Here is a 17356-nt window from a genome sequence, read left to right as displayed (position 1 = left end):
GTGTCCCCCCAATGTCCCCTTTGCCCCCCCCCAATGTCCCCATCCCCCCCAGTATCCCCCCCAGTGTCCCCCCGGTGTCCCCATCTCCCCCCATGTCCCCTTACACCCCCGTGCCCCCCCCAATGTCCCCTTGTCCCCCAATGCCCCCATCTCCCCCAGTGTCCCCCCAATGTCCCCGTATCCCCCAAATGTCCCCTTACACCCCAATGTCCCCACGTCCCCCCAATGTCCCCCCGTGTCCCCCCACCCCCCCTGTGTCCCTCCAATGTTCCCATCTCCCCCAGTGTCCCCAGTGTCCCCTTACACCCCCCAATGTCCCCCACCCCCCGGTGCCCCCCCAATATCCCCATGTCCCCCCTCTGTCCCCCTGTCCCCCCGTGTCCCCATCTCTCCCAATGTCCCCCCAATGTCCCAGTGTCCCCCCCATATTCCCCTGTCCCCCAAGGTCCCCATGTCCCCCAGTGTCCCCCCAACGTCCCCACAATGTCCCAATGTCCCCCACCCCCCAATGCTCCCCAATGTCTCCCTGTCCCCCCAATGTCCCCCTGTCCCCCCCTGTCCCCCCAATGCCCCCCAATGTCCCCCTGTCCCCTCAATGTCCCCCCAATGTCCCCCACCCCCCAATGTCCCCCAATGTCCCCCTGTCCACCCCTGTCTCCCCAATGCTCCCCAATGTCCCCCCTGTCCCCCCATTGCCCCCCAATGTCCCCCTGTCCCCCCAATGCCCCCCAATGTCCCCCCGTGTCCCCTTCCCCCCCCCCGGACTCCATTTCCCAGCGTGCCCCGCGCCGCAGCTCTCGCGCGAGCGGCCCCGCCCGGCCCCGGCCCCAGCCCCACCATGGCCGACCCCAAATACGCCGACCTGCCCGGCATCGTGAGTGGGGGGGGACACGGGGCGTTTGGGGGGGGCGACAGGGGGCGACAGGGGGCTGGGGGGGAGGATATGGGGCTGGGGGGGGACACGGAGGTGTTTGGGGTGGGGGTATGGGGCGCTGGAGGGGGTTATGGGGTGTTTGGGGTGGGGGGGATATGGGGCTGGGGGGGACAGGGGGTGTTTGGGGGGGGACAGGGGGTGTTTGGGGGGGGACATGGGGCTGGGGGGGAGGGTATGGGGCTGGGGGGGGACAGGGGTTTTTTTGGGGGGGTGTCATGGAGCTGTTGGGGGGATATAGGGCTGGGGGGTGGGGACAGGGGGTGTTTGGGGTGGGGGGATATGGGGGTATTTGGGGGGGGACAAGGGGGACATGGGGCTGGGGGGGGACAGGGTTTTTTTTGGGGGGGGTCATGGAGGTGTTGGAGGGGTTATAGGGCTGGGATTTGGACAGGGGGGTGTTTGGGGTGGGGGGTACCTGGCATGCAGCAGGGCATGGGGGGGGGAGCAGGGGGGACAGGGTGGGAAGTGGGGGCTGGGGGACCTGGGGGGTGTCCAGGAGAGCTGAGGGGGGGGGGGCAGGGTCACCATCCGAAGGCGTTTTGGGGGCAATTTGGGGCAGTTTGGGGCCGTTTGATGAGAAACAGATGCCAAAAAAAGGAACCTTTTTGCTCCCCAGGCCCGGAACGAGCCTGATGTGTATGAGACCAGCGACCTCCCCGAGGATGACCAGGCCGAGTTCGAGGCGGTAAGGCTGCGGGGGGGGGCCCCGTGCGGGGCAGGGCCGAGCCACGGTGCCGGTGTCCCCCCCCCAGGGGGTGCCAAAATCGGCTCCTGGCCCCGTGGTGCCGCGTCCCAGCCCGGGATTGCTGCGGGGTGGGGGCTCGGGGGGGGGCCTGGTCCCCGTCCCCAGGCTCCGTGTCCAGCCGGTGGCACGCGGAGGATAACGGGGGCTGATGGGGGGGGCGCATTGTGGTGCCCCCCCCAAAAAAAAGCACCTCCTGGGGTCCCGTGCCTAAATTTGCCTCGCCACGGCCACCCCCAAGGGCTCGCGCACGCTGCCGGCTGTCAGCGGGGGGGCTCCCAGCCCAAAGGGGACCCGCACTGAGCTCCTGGGGGGGGTCTGCGTGCGCCCGGCCTGTGCCTCATGTGTGTCCCCCCCCCCTCGGTGCCACCTCCCCGCTGTCACGCCGCGCATCCCGTGCTGCCTGCCGGGCTTCGCTCCGGGTGCTCACGGGGTCCCCAAATGGAAACGGGGACACCACAGCCTCACATCTCAGAGCCGGGGGGGGTCCGAGCACCCCCAAACCCCCCCCACCAAGGGGTGAAAACCTCCGCAGGGCGCTGAGCTCCCCCCCCAGACCCAGCGGGGCGGCTGCACCCCTGGTGGCACCTCGCCACGCGCAGGGGGACCCCGGTGACCAAGCGGTGCCTGGGACGTGCCCACCCCCGCCGGCTGCAGGCAGGAGCTGAAGGGTCCCCGGGGGGGGGTTTTAATTGCTCTCATCTCTCCCGGGAGCCCCCCCCCCGGCCCGCCAGAGCCCCTCGCGCAGCTTCCTTCTGTTTCCTGCCTCTCGTGCACTGAACTGACCGGAGTTTTCCCCCCGCTCTTCCCTTCCCTGCTCCCCACCTTGCCCGGACATAGTTTGCACAAGTAAGCCCGTTTGCTGCTTCTGGTTTTCTTTTATTTTCCTTTTTTTTATGTTTTTCTGCATGCCGTTTGTTTTTTTTTTGTTTGTTTTTTGTTTTTTTTTTGCATGGGGCACCCCGCAACCCAACGCTGAGCCCCCCTCCCCCTAACACCGACTGCGACCGGGGCTGGGACGTGGCCACGACCTGCTCCAGGCTGAGGACGGAGGGGGGGTGCTCAGCAGCCCTGGGGAGGGCTCGGGGGGCTGTTTTGGCCTCCAGCACCCGCAGGGACCCCCCCCCAGTCCCCGCAGCAGGGTCGTGGCCGGTGCTGCTGGCTGCTAAAGGGGCCACGGCTGGTGGAGCGCAGCCGGTGGCCGTCCTCGTCCCCCCCCCCCCCGCCCAGAGCTGCAGGGACCCGCCGGGCATTCAGCTTGGAACAGGACGGGAAGAGAAGAGCTGCAGCAGGAGGGAGGAGGCTGGCGGAATCGGGGCTCCCCTCCGGCCCCAAAATCTTTGTGGAGCCCTCGGAGCCCGGCCGCGTCCTCCTCCCGTGCCACGAGCACCGCCCTGGGTGCCTCGGGGTGCCCGGTGCCGGAGCCCAGCCTTCTGCCGCCCCCCTCGTTGCCCTCGCCTCTGTGCTGGTGGCCCCCTCCCCGTGACCCCCCCCCTCCCCTCCCCGTGGCTCCTGAGCCCTGGTGCGGGGCTGGCGGGCGGCCCCGGTGGCAGAGGGCCGTGGGTGACGCGGGGCCACGCATGGGACGAACCTTCTAACGCCGTTTTTTCTCTTTCCTCTCCTCCTAACTTTGCTCTGACTTTCTCACCTCTGGGAAACGCAAGGAGCTGGTAAGAGCCCGTCCGTCGGCTGCCCTAACGCTCTGCTCTGCTCGCTGCCCCTCCCCGCAGCTGGACAGCCCCCCTCCCCAAAAAAAAAAAAACACCCTGCCGGAGCGCTGCCCCCACTGCTCTCACCCCTTCTCCTCCACCCGCGCTGCGCCGGGGCTCCCTGCGAGTGCTTCAGGCCACGGCCGGGCGCAGGGGCTGGAGAGGGGAGCAGGCGGGGGGGGGGGTCCTCGGGGGGGCGAGGACCACCCCGAGTCGCCGTCTGCGTCTGCGGCGAAGCCTTGGAGTGGGCTCGGAGGGGTCCAGGTCCCACAAGCTGCCGGCACCCCGGTGCCTGCGGGCGGTGGAAGCCCCTCACGGGGCTCCCAGCACCGCCAAAAGGGTGCTGAGCCTCGGCGCGCCCCGCTGCCAGGCCCTCGTGGGGGGTTTTCCTGCCCTTGGGGGGGGGCTGTGCCCCATCCTGGGGGCAGTCGGGGAGGACGGGGCTGAGCTCGGCCCCGTTTCCTGCCATCCTAGCCCCAAAAAGCTGCCGGGGCTGCAGGGGGACGGCAGCCCCGCTGCGAGACCCTCGAGTCCCCCGTTGTCCTTAGCGCCGTGTCCTGTGCGCAGGAGGAGCTCACCAGCACCAGCGTGGAGCACCTCATCATCAACCCCAACGCCGCCTTCGAGAAGTTCAAGGACAAGCGCCTGGGCACCGAGGGAGTGGGTGAGCTGCGGGGTCCCGGGTCGCCGAGGGGACCCCGGGGGTGGCACAGCCGCCCTGGGTGTTTTTGGGGCTGATGACCCCCTGCTCTCCTCTCCCAGATTTCTCTGACCGCATCAGCAAGATGAGGACGACGGGCTACGAGGCCGGGGAGTACGAAATGGTGAGTGCAGAGCTCGTGGGGACGGCCCCCTCGGCGTGAGTTTGTCCCCAGGGACGTCCCTGCTGGGGACCGTGACTCTGCCCAGGGCTGTGGCTCTGCCCCCAGCCCCAAATCACGCCGCAGAATCAACCTCAGATGGGTCGAGGTGGGCAGGGAACCCTCGGTCCTTGTGGTCCGACCCCCGTGCAGCCATCTGGAGCTGCTGCCTGGGGCCACAGCCCGGTGGCTTTTGAATATCCCCAAGTCCTCCTCTTCTTTGGGCGAGCTCTGCCAGCGCTCAGTCACCCTCACAGCGAGGAAGTTTTCCCCGGTAATCAGCCAGAGGCAGCTGAGGCTTGGTTTGTGCTCCCTGGTAGTCAGACGGAGCCGTCTGTGGCTTGGTTTGTGCCCATTTTCTCTTGTCGTGGGCTTCGGCCCCAGATGATCCTTCAAGGTCCCTTCCAGGCAAACCAGTCCGTGATTCCCAGCAAGCCCCTCGGTGCTGGTGAGCTTGGGGTCCGGCCCCAACACCTCTCCTTGTGGGTTCACCTCTCCTTGTGGGCTCTCCTTAACCCTTGGGCGAGGAAGCTGCCATCAGCGCCCCCCAGGACCCTCCTGGATTGCTGATACCTTGCAGCGTGATCCCTCCAGCAGTCCCCTGGGAGGCCCGGGCCCTGCAAACGTGACATTTCTCCTACCTATCTGTAGAGGGACTCAGCTACTTGTTTTTTTTTTTTTTCTGGCCGATTCGTTTCGTTGCACAGGCACTGGAACCGCCGAGGGGAATTGGGTCCCGGTGTCCCAGCACTGCCAGGTCCCTGTTGGCCGTGGGCAGGCCCCGAGCCCCCGTGACACCCCCCTGCTTTTCCTCATCCTCTCTTTTCATCTCTCTGCAGCTTGGTGAGGGCGTTGGTGCCAAAGAGACCCCTCAGCAGCGGTACCAGCGGCTGCAGCACGAGGTGCAGGAGCTGGTCCGGGAGGTGGAGCAGATCCAGGTGAGCATCCCCGCTGCCGTTTGGGAGCCGCGGGCAGATCGTCCCCGGGGGGCTGACGCTGCTGCCTGTCGTCCCCCCCCCCTCACCTCCCTGCACAGAGCGCGGTGAAGGATTCGGCGGCCGAGGAGGAGCTGACGCCCATGGCCTTGGCCAGGCAGGTGGAGGGCCTGAAGCAGCAGCTGGTCTCCAGCCACCTGGAGAAGCTGCTGGGCCCTGCCGCAGCCATCGACTTCGCAGACCCCGAAGGCGCGCTGGCCAAGTGAGTGCGGTCCTGAGGCCTCGTGGCCGCGGTTTGGGAAGCTGGGGGGCAGCAGGGGGAGGATGCCAGCGACCCCGCGAGGCAGCACCAGGGCAGCGTGCCCAACTTTGGCTCTCTCCCAGGCGCCTGTTGCAGCAGCTGGAGGTGGCGAAGTGCAAGAAGGCAGCGGCAGGGAAGAGCCCCGCCAAGGCGCCAGCCCCCGCCGGGGACATGCTCACCTTTGAGCTGTACTGGAGGCCGGAGCAGGACCAGTTCTCCCAGGCTGCCAAGGTGAGCGTGTGGGATCACGGCGTTTGACCCCCAAACGGGCTGTCCTGCCCTCTCAGCCCTCCTTTCCCGCGTTTCCAGATTGCGGAGCTGGAGAAGCGGCTGGCACAGCTGGAGGCGATGGTGCGGTACGAGCCTGACAGCCAGGTACGGGGCCGGGAGCTCCAGCCCTGCCCCCCCCCGCCCCCCATCCTCCAGGCCCCGCTGATGGGATTTTCCTCCCCGCAGAACCCGCTGTTGGTCGGGCTGAAGGGGACCAGCCTCGTGGTGAGTCCTAGAATCCTAAACCAGCCTGAGTTAGTGACCCATGGAGACCCTAGGCTCAAACTCCCGGCTCCACGCTAAGAATTAAGCCATAAATCTAAGAGCGTTGTCCAAATGCTTCTCAAGTATCAGCAGGCTCGAGGCCATGGCCCCCTGCTTGGGGAGCCTGCTCTGCTGCTCCACCACCCTGTCAGTGAAGATTTTCTGTCCCAGTCCCCCACCCGAACTTGCCCTGGTGCAGCTTTCAGCCTTTCCCTCGTGCCCAGGCACCCCCCAGCCACCCTGTTCTCCTTCCCCAGGAGACCGTGCAGATCCTCCAAGCCAAAGTCAACATCCTGGACGTGGCTGTGCTGGACCAAGTGGAGGCTCGGCTGCAGGTGAGAGGGGACAAAGGGAGGCTGGGGATAAGCGGCACAGAGCCACGGGAGAGCCGAGGGAGGGCACCAGCAAAGGCTATGAAGTTTGGGTGGACGCTGCTGGATTTGGTGTCTCACATCTGCCTCCCCCCTCCGCAGAGCGTCCTGGCCAAGGTGAATGAAATCGCCAAGCACAAGGCCGTTGTGCAAGACGCTGACACCCAGAGCAAGGTAAGAGCAGCAGGACAGGCCCCCCAAAGCAACCGCAGCACGGGGGGCTTATGTGGAATCCCCCTGCAGACTGTGCTTACGCCCTCCTTTCTTGCTTTCCGCCCCTTGCCCCAGATCCACCAGGTCTATGAGATGATGCAGCGCTGGGACCCCGTGGCCAGCAGCCTGCCCGATGTAGTGCAGCGACTGCTGACCCTCAGGGAGCTGCACGAGCAAGGTGAGGGGCAAGGAAGGGGGATGCTGGGGACAGTGGTGTGGTGTGACAAGGGGGATCCTGGGGGCCCTCCGGTGCTGAGTTTTCGCCTCCTTCCCAGCCACACAGTTCGGGCAGGTCCTTGTGCACCTGGACACCACGCAGCAGGAGATAGCCGGTGCTCTCAAGGACAACACCGTGCTGCTGGCAGAGGCGAGTCTCAGCAGCATGTGCCGGGGTGGGAGGGGTCCCCATCCTGTCCCCCCGCTCACTCCCTTCCCCACTGCCTTCCCCGCAGGTCCAGAAGACGATGAAGGAAAACCTGGCCATTGTAGAGGACAACTTTGCTGACATAGAAGCCCGCATCAAGCGGCTGCAAAAGTGAGAGCACCCTGGAGCACCTCCCTGAGCATCTGCATCCCCCCCCCGGCGTCGTGGTCCCCTGGGAATCTCTCCCTCTGCCTGCAAGTAGCAGTCCCTGTCTGTGTGTACCTGGCCGTGCTCCCCTGCGCAGAACGGGGCTGTGGAGGGGCCCTTCCCACCCCCCAGTTAGCACGCGGTGGGAGGCCACTGCCCCTCGTTCCTGGATTTACCCCAATAAACGTCCTGGTTCAAAGCGCGTCTGTGCTGGCATCTCCTTCTTCAGGCTGCGGGACATGAGCAGGGCCCAGCTGGGGTGTTTGAAATGCAGCTTTTACTGTGCACTCAAGCCCTCCAAGCACCCCCAGTGTAGCTCGAGCAAAGACTTGTTTACGCTTTTTTAGCTTAAAACCATTAGCCCTCGGGCAACACAGGAGAGGGGGCTTTGGAGAAAGGGGACAAAATCCTACAAACGTGGCCGGCTGCTTTTGTCCTGCTAAGCAGAGTAAGGTGAAAGGATGTGCACTGGAACAGACCTTTATTTCGGAATAAATGGGCAAGATGGAGGCCATCAGGTCCCTGTGGATGCGCTCAGTAAAAGAGCAGCTCCGAGCCGGCCAACGCTGCCGGCTGCCTGATGCCTGCACGGGTTCCCAGCCCCTCACCTCCCTCCTCCGCGCCCCTGGTGCCGAGGCTGTTGCCGGGGGCGTTGGGGCCCAGACACGCCATCTAAGGTCATATGACGTCATCAGTCCTTTATGACGTCAGGGGGGGCGTTGGGGCCCAGACACGCCATATAAGGTCATGTGGCGGCACCCTTCCTTTGTGACGTCATCCCTCCCTTATGACGTCACAGCCAGACACAGTATATAAGGCCCCGCTCGCGCCCAGGGGGCCAGCAGTAGAGATTGCCTCTGCTGCTGTGCGGTGCTGGTGTTTGCTGAGGGCTCAGAGCCTGCTGTCCCTCTCAGGCCCAGGCCGTGCGATTGCTGGTGGCTATTGCTGGCAGCGTTTGGTGACCGTTCACCGATTCGTGGTTATTTCTGGTTATTATTGCCGGTTATTATCAGTGGTTATTGAAACCATGACCCGCGGTGGTGATGGCCAGGGGCCCGTGGCTCGTGGTCAGCCCTCATCCCGTCGGGGCCCTGTGCAGGAGCTGGAGGCGCTGCGGGCCCAGCTGCAGGCCGAGCGTCTCCGCTCCCAGGAGCTGCAACGGCGCTTCAACACCGAAGCCCGTGAGATGAAGAAGAGGGCAGAGCAGGAGCGGCAGCTCCTGGCCCAGCAGCTGCGCTCCAAATGGGAGCAGGAGCGGGCGCGGGAGCTGCAGCAGCTCGAGGAGCAGAGCCGGAGGCAGCGGGCGGCGGAGCTCCGGCAGCTGCTGCAGGAGAAGGAGGCCGAGCGGCGCCGGGAGCAGGAGCTGCTCCAGCGGCAGCGGGACGACGCCGCCCAGATCCTGGCCCTCAAGAAGAAGCTGAACCTGCAGAGAAGGCTCTTCTACAAAGAGCTCGTGAAGAAGGCCGAGTGCGGGGCGCCTGCCTCCCACAACGGGGACAAGGCCGCGGCCCGGCGCCACGTGGGGGTTCAGGTCTCAGGGCAGCAAGAGCCCTGCCCCCCCGGCAGCGGAGACGGCCAGCTTCTGGAGCAGAAAGCCAAGCTGCTCAATACCCTGCAGGAGCTGGGGAGGCAATGCGGGCTCCTTCAGGACGAGGCCTGCCTTCTGAAGGACAAGGCCTCCCTGGTGGAAGCCAGGGAGAAGGCACGGAGGCTCGCCGAGGACGTCAGCGTGCTGGGCCTCCTGACCAAGAAGCTGAGGGAAAGAGTCAGCAAGCTGAAAGAGCTTGCCTCAAGATTTGGAAAGGCTGCTGCAAAGACGGAGCAGGTCGACCAGCAGCTGATTGAAAATGAGGCTATGAAGAAACTTCAGCTGCAGAAGAAACTGGACCTGGAACGCTCTCGGCTGAAGAATAGGAGCGAGGAGCTCAGCATCTGTGCCAGATGCACTTTGAATGAAAAAGCCAGACGCGACCAGGAAAACTCTCAGCTCCACAGGCAGAAGGAAAAGATAAAGGAGATTGAGGCTGAAAATGCTGCTCTGAAGCAGGAAGTCCTGCAAGTGTCAGAGCAACGAAATGCTAAACATCTCATAAAAGTACTGCAGTACCTCAGTTGTGAATTTCAGAACATGAGTCAACTGGCAAAAATAATGCAACAACGGGAGACGGAGCTAGAGGAAACAAAGCTCATGCTGCTGAAGAGAGAGGAGGAGGTTAAGCACTGGCAGAAGGCTTGGGCAGAGCAACAAAGGGCACATGAGGAAGAGCTGCAAGCGTTACGAGCGCAGCTGACACAATCCGAGCAGCAGTGTCAGCAGCAAAGGCAGCAATGTGAGCTGCTCTCACAAGAACTCGAGCTGGAGAAAGGAAAAAATTCCAACCCTATCGTCTCAGAACTGCCCCAGGCGACGACATCTCCCACAGCACAGGCCCGGAACCTCACGAACCATGAAGACGGCTCTGATGCTTCGGAAAAGGCAACCACAATCGGAGTCTACGCAAGTTCCTCGACGTCAGATGTCACACTCGACATTCCTGGGTGCTGTCTTTCCTCGGACGACAGCTCTGTAGATGGGAGCGAAGAATCGGGAGCAGGGCACGTGTCCTCCATCCCGCAGTCTTTGGGGCAAGAATCACCAAAAGGGAAAAGACGTTCACCTCGACACGGCTGCCAACCCATGGAGGGTCCGAACGAGTGCCCCGAAATAAAGTTTCCTCTGGCCCTGGGAAACGACGTTTATGCCTTCGGAGACAAGGAGCAGTGCATCAGGCTGCTGAGGGAGCTGCAGGACATGAGGAGAGGAGTTCTCCCCTCCACTGCAACTGCAGCAGAAGGCTCATCCAACAGCCAGGCGCCAACTCGAGAGCTCCGTGATCCCGTGCCAGACAGTGGTACTGCAGTGAGTTCCTGCGGCAGAAGGGGACGGAAGAACCGGAGAAGGAATAAATCTTCTTGCTAAGAATTTGTGTCTGTGTGGTGGTTGTACTCGGGCGGGCGGTCGAGTTCCACATTAGCCGCTCTCTCCCTCCCCAAATACGACATGAAGGGCTCAAGGGTTGAGAGAAGGGCTCAGGGGTTGGGTTGGGTTGAGAGAAGGGCTCAGGGGTTGGGTTGGGTTGGGTTGGGTTGAGAGAAGGTCTCAGGGGTTGAGATAACGCCGATCTGCCCGGCATGGTGAGTGGGGCATGGGGCAGGCTGTTGGGACGGGGTGTATTTGGGGTGGGGTACATTGGGCTGGGGTGGGACAGGGGGCTTGGTGTGAGACAGAGGCGTGTTTGGGGGGGGGACAAGGGGCACATGGGGCTGGGGGGGACAGGTTTTTTTTGAGGGAGGATATGGAGTTGTTGGGGGGGACCTAGGGCTAGGGACAGGGGGGTGTTTGGGGTGGGGGGGGTTGGGGCTGGGGTGAGTATGGGGAGGGACATTGGGCTGGGGGAGGGATGGGGGGGACAGGGGTGTTATAAATCAAGTCTCAACTCAACCTGAATTTAGTAATATTCAGAAAAGGCAAGTAAACAGCGCTGGGTGTGAGGGGAGTCAATGCTCTGCCACCACACACACCCCAACATCGAACCTTCTAAATATACAGAACTTTGCTTTTACACACTAAACCCGAGTGCGCCTATACCCACGTACAATCAGAAAAGTAATGTCCATGACTGGGGGAGCACAGCTGGAGTTGGGAATCCTGGTTGAAGTGCTCCCATACCTTCCACGGCTTCATTAATTTCTCTCAGATCATATCACAGTCTCCATTTTCCATCCCTTTTCTTGATTACAAACACCGGAGAATTCCAGGGCTAGTCCTGGGAACAACGTCTCGCTTTACGTCGTCAAGCAACTCGGCCTTCGGGCCTTACGTAGCCCGTTCTTCGGGGATCGAAGAAAAACGGATCCATCTCCTTTTCAAGGCCATAGGGCCTGGGTCAAAAGGCACGTCCAGGTCCCCAGGGGTGTAGCAGCAAAGGCCTGCGATGGCTGTAGCAGCACAGGGGCCCATGGCGGAGCAGAAGGATCGATAAAGGAGCCCGCAGCTCCCTCACTGCCTGGCCAAGCACACGTTTCTGCCTGTGGCCCCACACGGCTCTGTAAGGCCTCAGAGACTGCTCGCCAGGTGCCGAGCAATCCCACTGCAACCTTGTCGCTTTTAGTTGCAGAGTCCCACACCTTGACCTCCATTTAGACCCATAGTGCAGGATCATTAACTGTCTGATTGTTAATGAGGAGATTAAGGCGCAAGGTTAGCAGGACAGTCTTTGTTCCTAAGGACGAATGATTCCCCAAAATGAGTATGTGTTGCGAATCACGGCCGAAAGCACGACAGACACCAGCAGAGTCAGATCATGCTCCTCCATTTTATTGCCCGAATAGCCTAACTTTTATAGTGAACTCGACAGGGGCGGACAGTGTTTCACACAAGATTATTGGTCAAAAGCACTCAGACAAACAACTACAAGAAAACAACCCCACCTGCAAGAAAACAACCCCCCTTGTGATTAGCGGTCACGTAGACCTAGTCCTTGAGGCCAGCTGCTGGGAACAATATTTTTCTGAGTTCCTTAATTGGGCGATGTGGGAAGTATTGCCGTGGGAGCTGCTCACAGTTACTCTGGCAGCTTGGTTTGCTCAGCTACAGCAGGCCCTGAGATTTTCTAAGGCCTGCTTCTGGTTGCTTAAGGCAAGCTCAAATCGAACAATTGTTCCACGGGCACATGTCCACGTCCTGTATGCCAATTCCCAACACGTATGATTCCCCAAAACGCACAGCTGCTGACCAGCGAGGGGCAGTTGTGTGCTGGGTCTGCTTCTCCCAGCCTGAACTTCTTCCCAGCTCCGGTGCCTATTTCCAGAGACTTTCTGTACGAGCTCCTTTGGGCAGTTTGCTGAGTTTGGCCAAACCGATCTTCATGAGGCGATCAATGTGCCTGTTCCCGTCCTGGTCCCTGTTCTGCTAGCCTGTCCCTATTCTTTCCTTTTTTCTACTTCTTTATTAATGACATAACTTCGCTATATCGTGTTGCCTTTGCATCTCGAGAACAGGCTCCACTCCTAAACCCCTTGCCCGACAACAGTTCTTTTCAAACAGCTTTCCGTTGGTCACACAACTGTGCCCAGCAACAGCAAACATCCAGAAACTTCCACGCCTTAACGGCTGGGGAACACCAACCCCAGAGGGCATGGCGTCTCCTCAAGCACCCTTCTCGCTTCCCTCTAAACTCTTCCCATTGCTGATGGCCTCATCGTTCAGAGTCTGATGTTAGCACCAACCATGGGGCTCGGCGACCCCCATGGCCACACTCCCACATCACCCCCTTCTTTCTTAACATCCGCCATCTTCTTGACACGAATTCTTACTCCATAGATCACAGGGAGAACAACAACACCTGTGATATGTTGGAGACATCATCCCGTCATGATCATGAGCATGAGCTGACGCCCATGGCCTTGGCCAGGCAGGTGGAGGGCCTGAAGCAGCAGCTGGTCTCCAGCCACCTGGAGAAGCTGCTGGGCCCTGCCGCAGCCATCGACTTCGCAGACCCCGAAGGCGCGCTGGCCAAGTGAGTGCGGTCCTGAGGCCTCGTGGCCGCGGTTTGGGAAGCTGGGGGGCAGCAGGGGGAGGATGCCAGCGACCCCGCGAGGCAGCACCAGGGCAGCGTGCCCAACTTTGGCTCTCTCCCAGGCGCCTGTTGCAGCAGCTGGAGGTGGCGAAGTGCAAGAAGGCAGCGGCAGGGAAGAGCCCCGCCAAGGCGCCAGCCCCCGCCGGGGACATGCTCACCTTTGAGCTGTACTGGAGGCCGGAGCAGGACCAGTTCTCCCAGGCTGCCAAGGTGAGCGTGTGGGATCACGGCGTTTGACCCCAAAACGGGCTGTCCTGCCCTCTCAGCCCTCCTTTCCCGCGTTTCCAGATTGCGGAGCTGGAGAAGCGGCTGGCACAGCTGGAGGCGATGGTGCGGTACGAGCCTGACAGCCAGGTACGGGGCCGGGAGCTCCAGCCCTGCCCCCCCCTGCCCCCCATCCTCCAGGCCCCGCTGATGGGATTTTCCTCCCCGCAGAACCCGCTGTTGGTCGGGCTGAAGGGGACCAGCCTCGTGGTGAGTCCTAGAATCCTAAACCAGCCTGAGTTAAAGTGACCCATGGAGACCCTAGGCTCAAACTCCTGGCTCCACGCTAAGAATTAAGCCATAAATCTAAGAGCGTTGTCCAACTGCTTCTCAAATATCAGCAGGCTCGAGGCCATGGCCCCCTGCTTGGGGAGCCTGCTCTGCTGCTCCACCACCCTGTCAGTGAAGATTTTCTGTCCCAGTCCCCCACCCGAACTTGCCCTGGTGCAGCTTTCAGCCTTTCCCTCGTGCCCAGGCACCCCCCAGCCACCCTGTTCTCCTTCCCCAGGAGACCGTGCAGATCCTCCAAGCCAAAGTCAACATCCTGGACGTGGCTGTGCTGGACCAAGTGGAGGCTCGGCTGCAGGTGAGAGGGGACAAAGGGAGGCTGGGGATAAGCGGCACAGAGCCACGGGAGAGCCGAGGGAGGGCACCAGCAAAGGCTATGAAGTTTGGGTGGACGCTGCTGGATTTGGTGTCTCACATCTGCCTCCCCCCTCCGCAGAGCGTCCTGGCCAAGGTGAATGAAATCGCCAAGCACAAGGCCGTTGTGCAAGACGCTGACACCCAGAGCAAGGTAAGAGCAGCAGGACAGGCCCCCCAAAGCAACCGCAGCACGGGGGGCTTATGTGGAATCCCCCTGCAGACTGTGCTTACGCCCTCCTTTCTTGCTTTCCGCCCCTTGCCCCAGATCCACCAGGTCTATGAGATGATGCAGCGCTGGGACCCCGTGGCCAGCAGCCTGCCCGATGTAGTGCAGCGACTGCTGACCCTCAGGGAGCTGCACGAGCAAGGTGAGGGGCAAGGAAGGGGGATGCTGGGGACAGTGGTGTGGTGTGACAAGGGCGATCCTGGGGCCTGGGGGCCCTCCGGTGCTGAGTTTTCGCCTCCTTCCCAGCCACACAGTTTGGGCAGGTCCTTGTGCACCTGGACACCACGCAGCAGGAGATAGCCGGTGCTCTCAAGGACAACACCGTGCTGCTGGCAGAGGCGAGTCTCAGCAGCATGTGCCGGGGTGGGAGGGGTCCCCATCCTGTCCCCCCGCTCACTCCCTTCCCCACTGCCTTCCCCGCAGGTCCAGAAGACGATGAAGGAAAACCTGGCCATTGTAGAGGACAACTTTGCTGACATAGAAGCCCGCATCAAGCGGCTGCAAAAGTGAGAGCACCCTGGAGCACCTCCCTGAGCATCTGCATCCCCCCCCCGGCGTCGTGGTCCCCTGGGAATCTCTCCCTCTGCCTGCAAGTAGCAGTCCCTGTCTGTGTGTACCTGGCCGTGCTCCCCTGCGCAGAACGGGGCTGTGGAGGGGCCCTTCCCACCCCCCAGTTAGCACGCGGTGGGAGGCCACTGCCCCTCGTTCCTGGATTTACCCCAATAAACGTCCTGGTTCAAAGCGCGTCTGTGCTGGCATCTCCTTCTTCAGGCTGCGGGACATGAGCAGGGCCCAGCTGGGGTGTTTGAAATGCAGCTTTTACTGTGCACTCAAGCCCTCCAAGCACCCCCAGTGTAGCTCGAGCAAAGACTTGGTTACGCTTTTTTAGCTTAAAACCATTAGCCCTCGGGCAACACAGGAGAGGGGGCTTTGGAGAAAGGGGACAAAATCCTACAAACGTGGCCGGCTGCTTTTGTCCTGCTAAGCAGAGTAAGGTGAAAGGATGTGCACTGGAACAGACCTTTATTTCGGAATAAATGGGCAAGATGGAGGCCATCAGGTCCCTGTGGGTGCGCTCAGTAAAAGAGCAGCTCCGAGCCGGCCAACGCTGCCGGCTGCCTGATGCCTGCACGGGTTCCCAGCCCCTCACCTCCCTCCTCCGCGCCCCTGGTGCCGAGGCTGTTGCCGGGGGCGTTGGGGCCCAGACACGCCATCTAAGGTCATATGACGTCATCAGTCCTTTATGACGTCAGGGGGGGCGTTGGGGCCCAGACACGCCATATAAGGTCATGTGGCGGCACCCTTCCTTTGTGACGTCATCCCTCCCTTATGACGTCACAGCCAGACGCAGTATATAAGGCCCCGCTCGCACCTACAGGGCCAGCAGTAGAGATTGCCTCTGCTGCTGTGCGGTGCTGGTGTTTGCTGAGGGCTCAGAGCCTGCTGTCCCTCTCAGGCCCAGGCCGTGCGATTGCTGGTGGCTATTGCTGGCAGCGTTTGGTGACCGTTCACCGATTCGTGGTTATTTCTGGTTATTATTGCCGGTTATAATCAGTGGTTATTGAAACCATGACCCGCGGTGGTGATGGCCAGGGGCCCGTGGCTCGTGGTCAGCCCTCATCCCGTCGGGGCCCTGTGCAGGAGCCGGAGGCGCTGCGGGCCCAGCTGCAGGCCGAGCGTCTCCGCTCCCAGGAGCTGCAACGGCGCTTCAACACCGAAGCCCGTGAGATGAAGAAGAGGGCAGAGCAGGAGCGGCAGATCCTGGCCCAGCAGCTGCGCTCCAAATGGGAGCAGGAGCGGGCGCGGGAGCTGCAGCAGCTCGAGGAGCAGAGCCGGAGGCAGCGGGCGGCGGAGCTCCGGCAGCTGCTGCAGGAGAAGGAGGCCGAGCGGCGCCGGGAGCAGGAGCTGCTCCAGCGGCAGCGGGACGACGCCGCCCAGATCCTGGCCCTCAAGAAGAAGCTGAACCTGCAGAGAAGGCTCTTCTACAAAGAATTCGTGAAGAAGGCCGAGTGCGGGGCGCCTGCCTCCCACAACGGCGACAAGGCCGCGGCCCGGCGCCACGTGGGGGTTCAGGTCTCAGGGCAGCAAGAGCCCTGCCCCCCCGGCAGCGGACACGGCCAGCTTCTGGAGCAGAAAGCCAAGCTGCTCAATACCCTGCAGGAGCTGGGGAGGCAATGCGGGCTCCTTCAGGACGAGGCCTGCCTTGTGAAGGACAAGGCCTCCCTGGTGGAAGCCAGGGAGAAGGCACGGAGGCTCGCCGAGGACGTCAGCGTGCTGGGCCTCCAGACCAAGAAGCTGAAGGAAACAGTCAGGCAGCTGAAAGAGCTTCCCTCAAGATCTGGAAAGGCTGCTGCAAAGACGGAGCAGGTCGACCAGCAGCTGATTGAAAATGAGGCGATGGAGAAGCTTCAGCTGCAGAAGAAACTGGACCTGGAACGCTCTCGGCTAAAGAACAGGAACGAGGAGCTCAGCATCTGTGCCAGATGCACTTTGAATGAAAAAGCCAGACGCGACCAGGAAAACTCTCAGCTCCACAGGAAGAATGAGAGGATAATGGAGATTGAGGCTGAAAATGCTGCTCTGAAGCAGGAAGTCCTGCAAGTGTCAGAGCAGCGAAATGCTGCCCTTGGAGTAGCCAAACGTCTCCAAGTGGTACTGAAGGGTCTCGGTTGTGAATTTCAGAACATGAGTGAACTGGCAAAAATAATGCAACAACGGGAGACGGAGCTAGAAGAAACAAAGCTCATGCTGCTGAAGAGAGAGGAGGAGCTGCAAGCGTTACGAGCGCAGCTGACACAATCCGAGCAGCAGTGTCAGCGGGAAAGGCAGCAATGTGAGCTGCTCTTACAAGAACTTGAGCTGGAGAAAGGAAAAAATTCCAGCCGGATCATCTCAGAACTGCCCCAGGCAACGACATCTCCCACAGCACAGGCATACCCAGAGCAGTCCTGGGACCTCTCGAACCATGAAGATGCTTCGGTCTCTGATGCTTCGGAAAAGGAAACCAAAAACGGGGGAGTCTACGCAAGTTCTTCGGCATCAGATGTCACACTCGACATTCCTGGGTGCTGCCTTTTCTCGGACGAAAGTTCTGAAGATGGGAGCGAAGAATCGGGAGCAGGGCACGTGTCCTCCATCCCGCAGCCCCTGGGGCAAGAATCAGCCAAACTGAAAAGACGTTCACCTCAACACGGCTGCCAACCCATGGAGGGTCCGAACAAGTGCCCCGAAGTAAAGTTTCCTCTGGCTCTGGGAAACGACGTTTATATCTTTGGAGACAAGGAGCAGTGCATCAGGCTGCTGAGGGAGCTGCAGGACATGAGGAGAGGAGTTCTCCCCTCCACTGCAACTGCAGCAGAAGGCTCATCCAACAGCCAGGCGCCAACTCGAGAGCTCCGTGATCCCGTGCCAGACAGTGGTACTGCAGTGAGTT

At 61.6% G+C, this 17356-nt stretch overlaps 3 protein-coding genes across 3 annotated transcripts; all 3 read left to right on the top strand.

Annotated features, from left to right (window-relative positions):
- Positions 1-769: 769 nt before the first annotated feature.
- DCTN2 (dynactin subunit 2) lies at positions 770-7372 on the top strand. Its single transcript, XM_084500110.1, has 14 exons — positions 770-874; positions 1551-1619; positions 3953-4049; positions 4148-4209; positions 5085-5183; positions 5282-5442; positions 5565-5712; positions 5791-5856; positions 5938-5976; positions 6273-6350; positions 6489-6560; positions 6675-6777; positions 6875-6966; positions 7052-7372. Exons 1-14 carry the CDS (start codon positions 839-841, stop codon positions 7136-7138), a joined length of 1209 nt encoding a protein of 402 aa, XP_084356236.1. The 5' UTR covers positions 770-838; the 3' UTR covers positions 7139-7372.
- A 123-nt stretch (positions 7373-7495) lies between these two features.
- On the top strand, positions 7496-10132 carry LOC311424727 (uncharacterized protein). The gene is made up of 2 exons (XM_084500106.1): positions 7496-9382; positions 9437-10132. The coding sequence occupies exons 1-2, from the start codon at positions 7958-7960 to the stop codon at positions 10127-10129; spliced, it is 2118 nt and encodes a 705-aa protein (XP_084356232.1). The 5' UTR covers positions 7496-7957; the 3' UTR covers positions 10130-10132.
- A 2414-nt stretch (positions 10133-12546) lies between these two features.
- LOC311424735 (dynactin subunit 2-like) lies at positions 12547-14667 on the top strand. The gene is made up of 9 exons (XM_084500114.1): positions 12547-12728; positions 12851-12998; positions 13077-13142; positions 13224-13262; positions 13561-13638; positions 13777-13848; positions 13963-14065; positions 14170-14261; positions 14347-14667. Exons 1-9 carry the CDS (start codon positions 12562-12564, stop codon positions 14431-14433), a joined length of 852 nt encoding a protein of 283 aa, XP_084356240.1. The 5' UTR covers positions 12547-12561; the 3' UTR covers positions 14434-14667.
- Positions 14668-17356: the final 2689 nt, after the last annotated feature.

Source organism: Aythya ferina (assembly GCF_964211825.1).
Source record: "Aythya ferina genome assembly, chromosome: 28".
NCBI classification, from domain to species: domain Eukaryota; kingdom Metazoa; phylum Chordata; class Aves; order Anseriformes; family Anatidae; genus Aythya; species Aythya ferina.
This window is presented reverse-complemented; position numbering and strand designations above follow the sequence as displayed.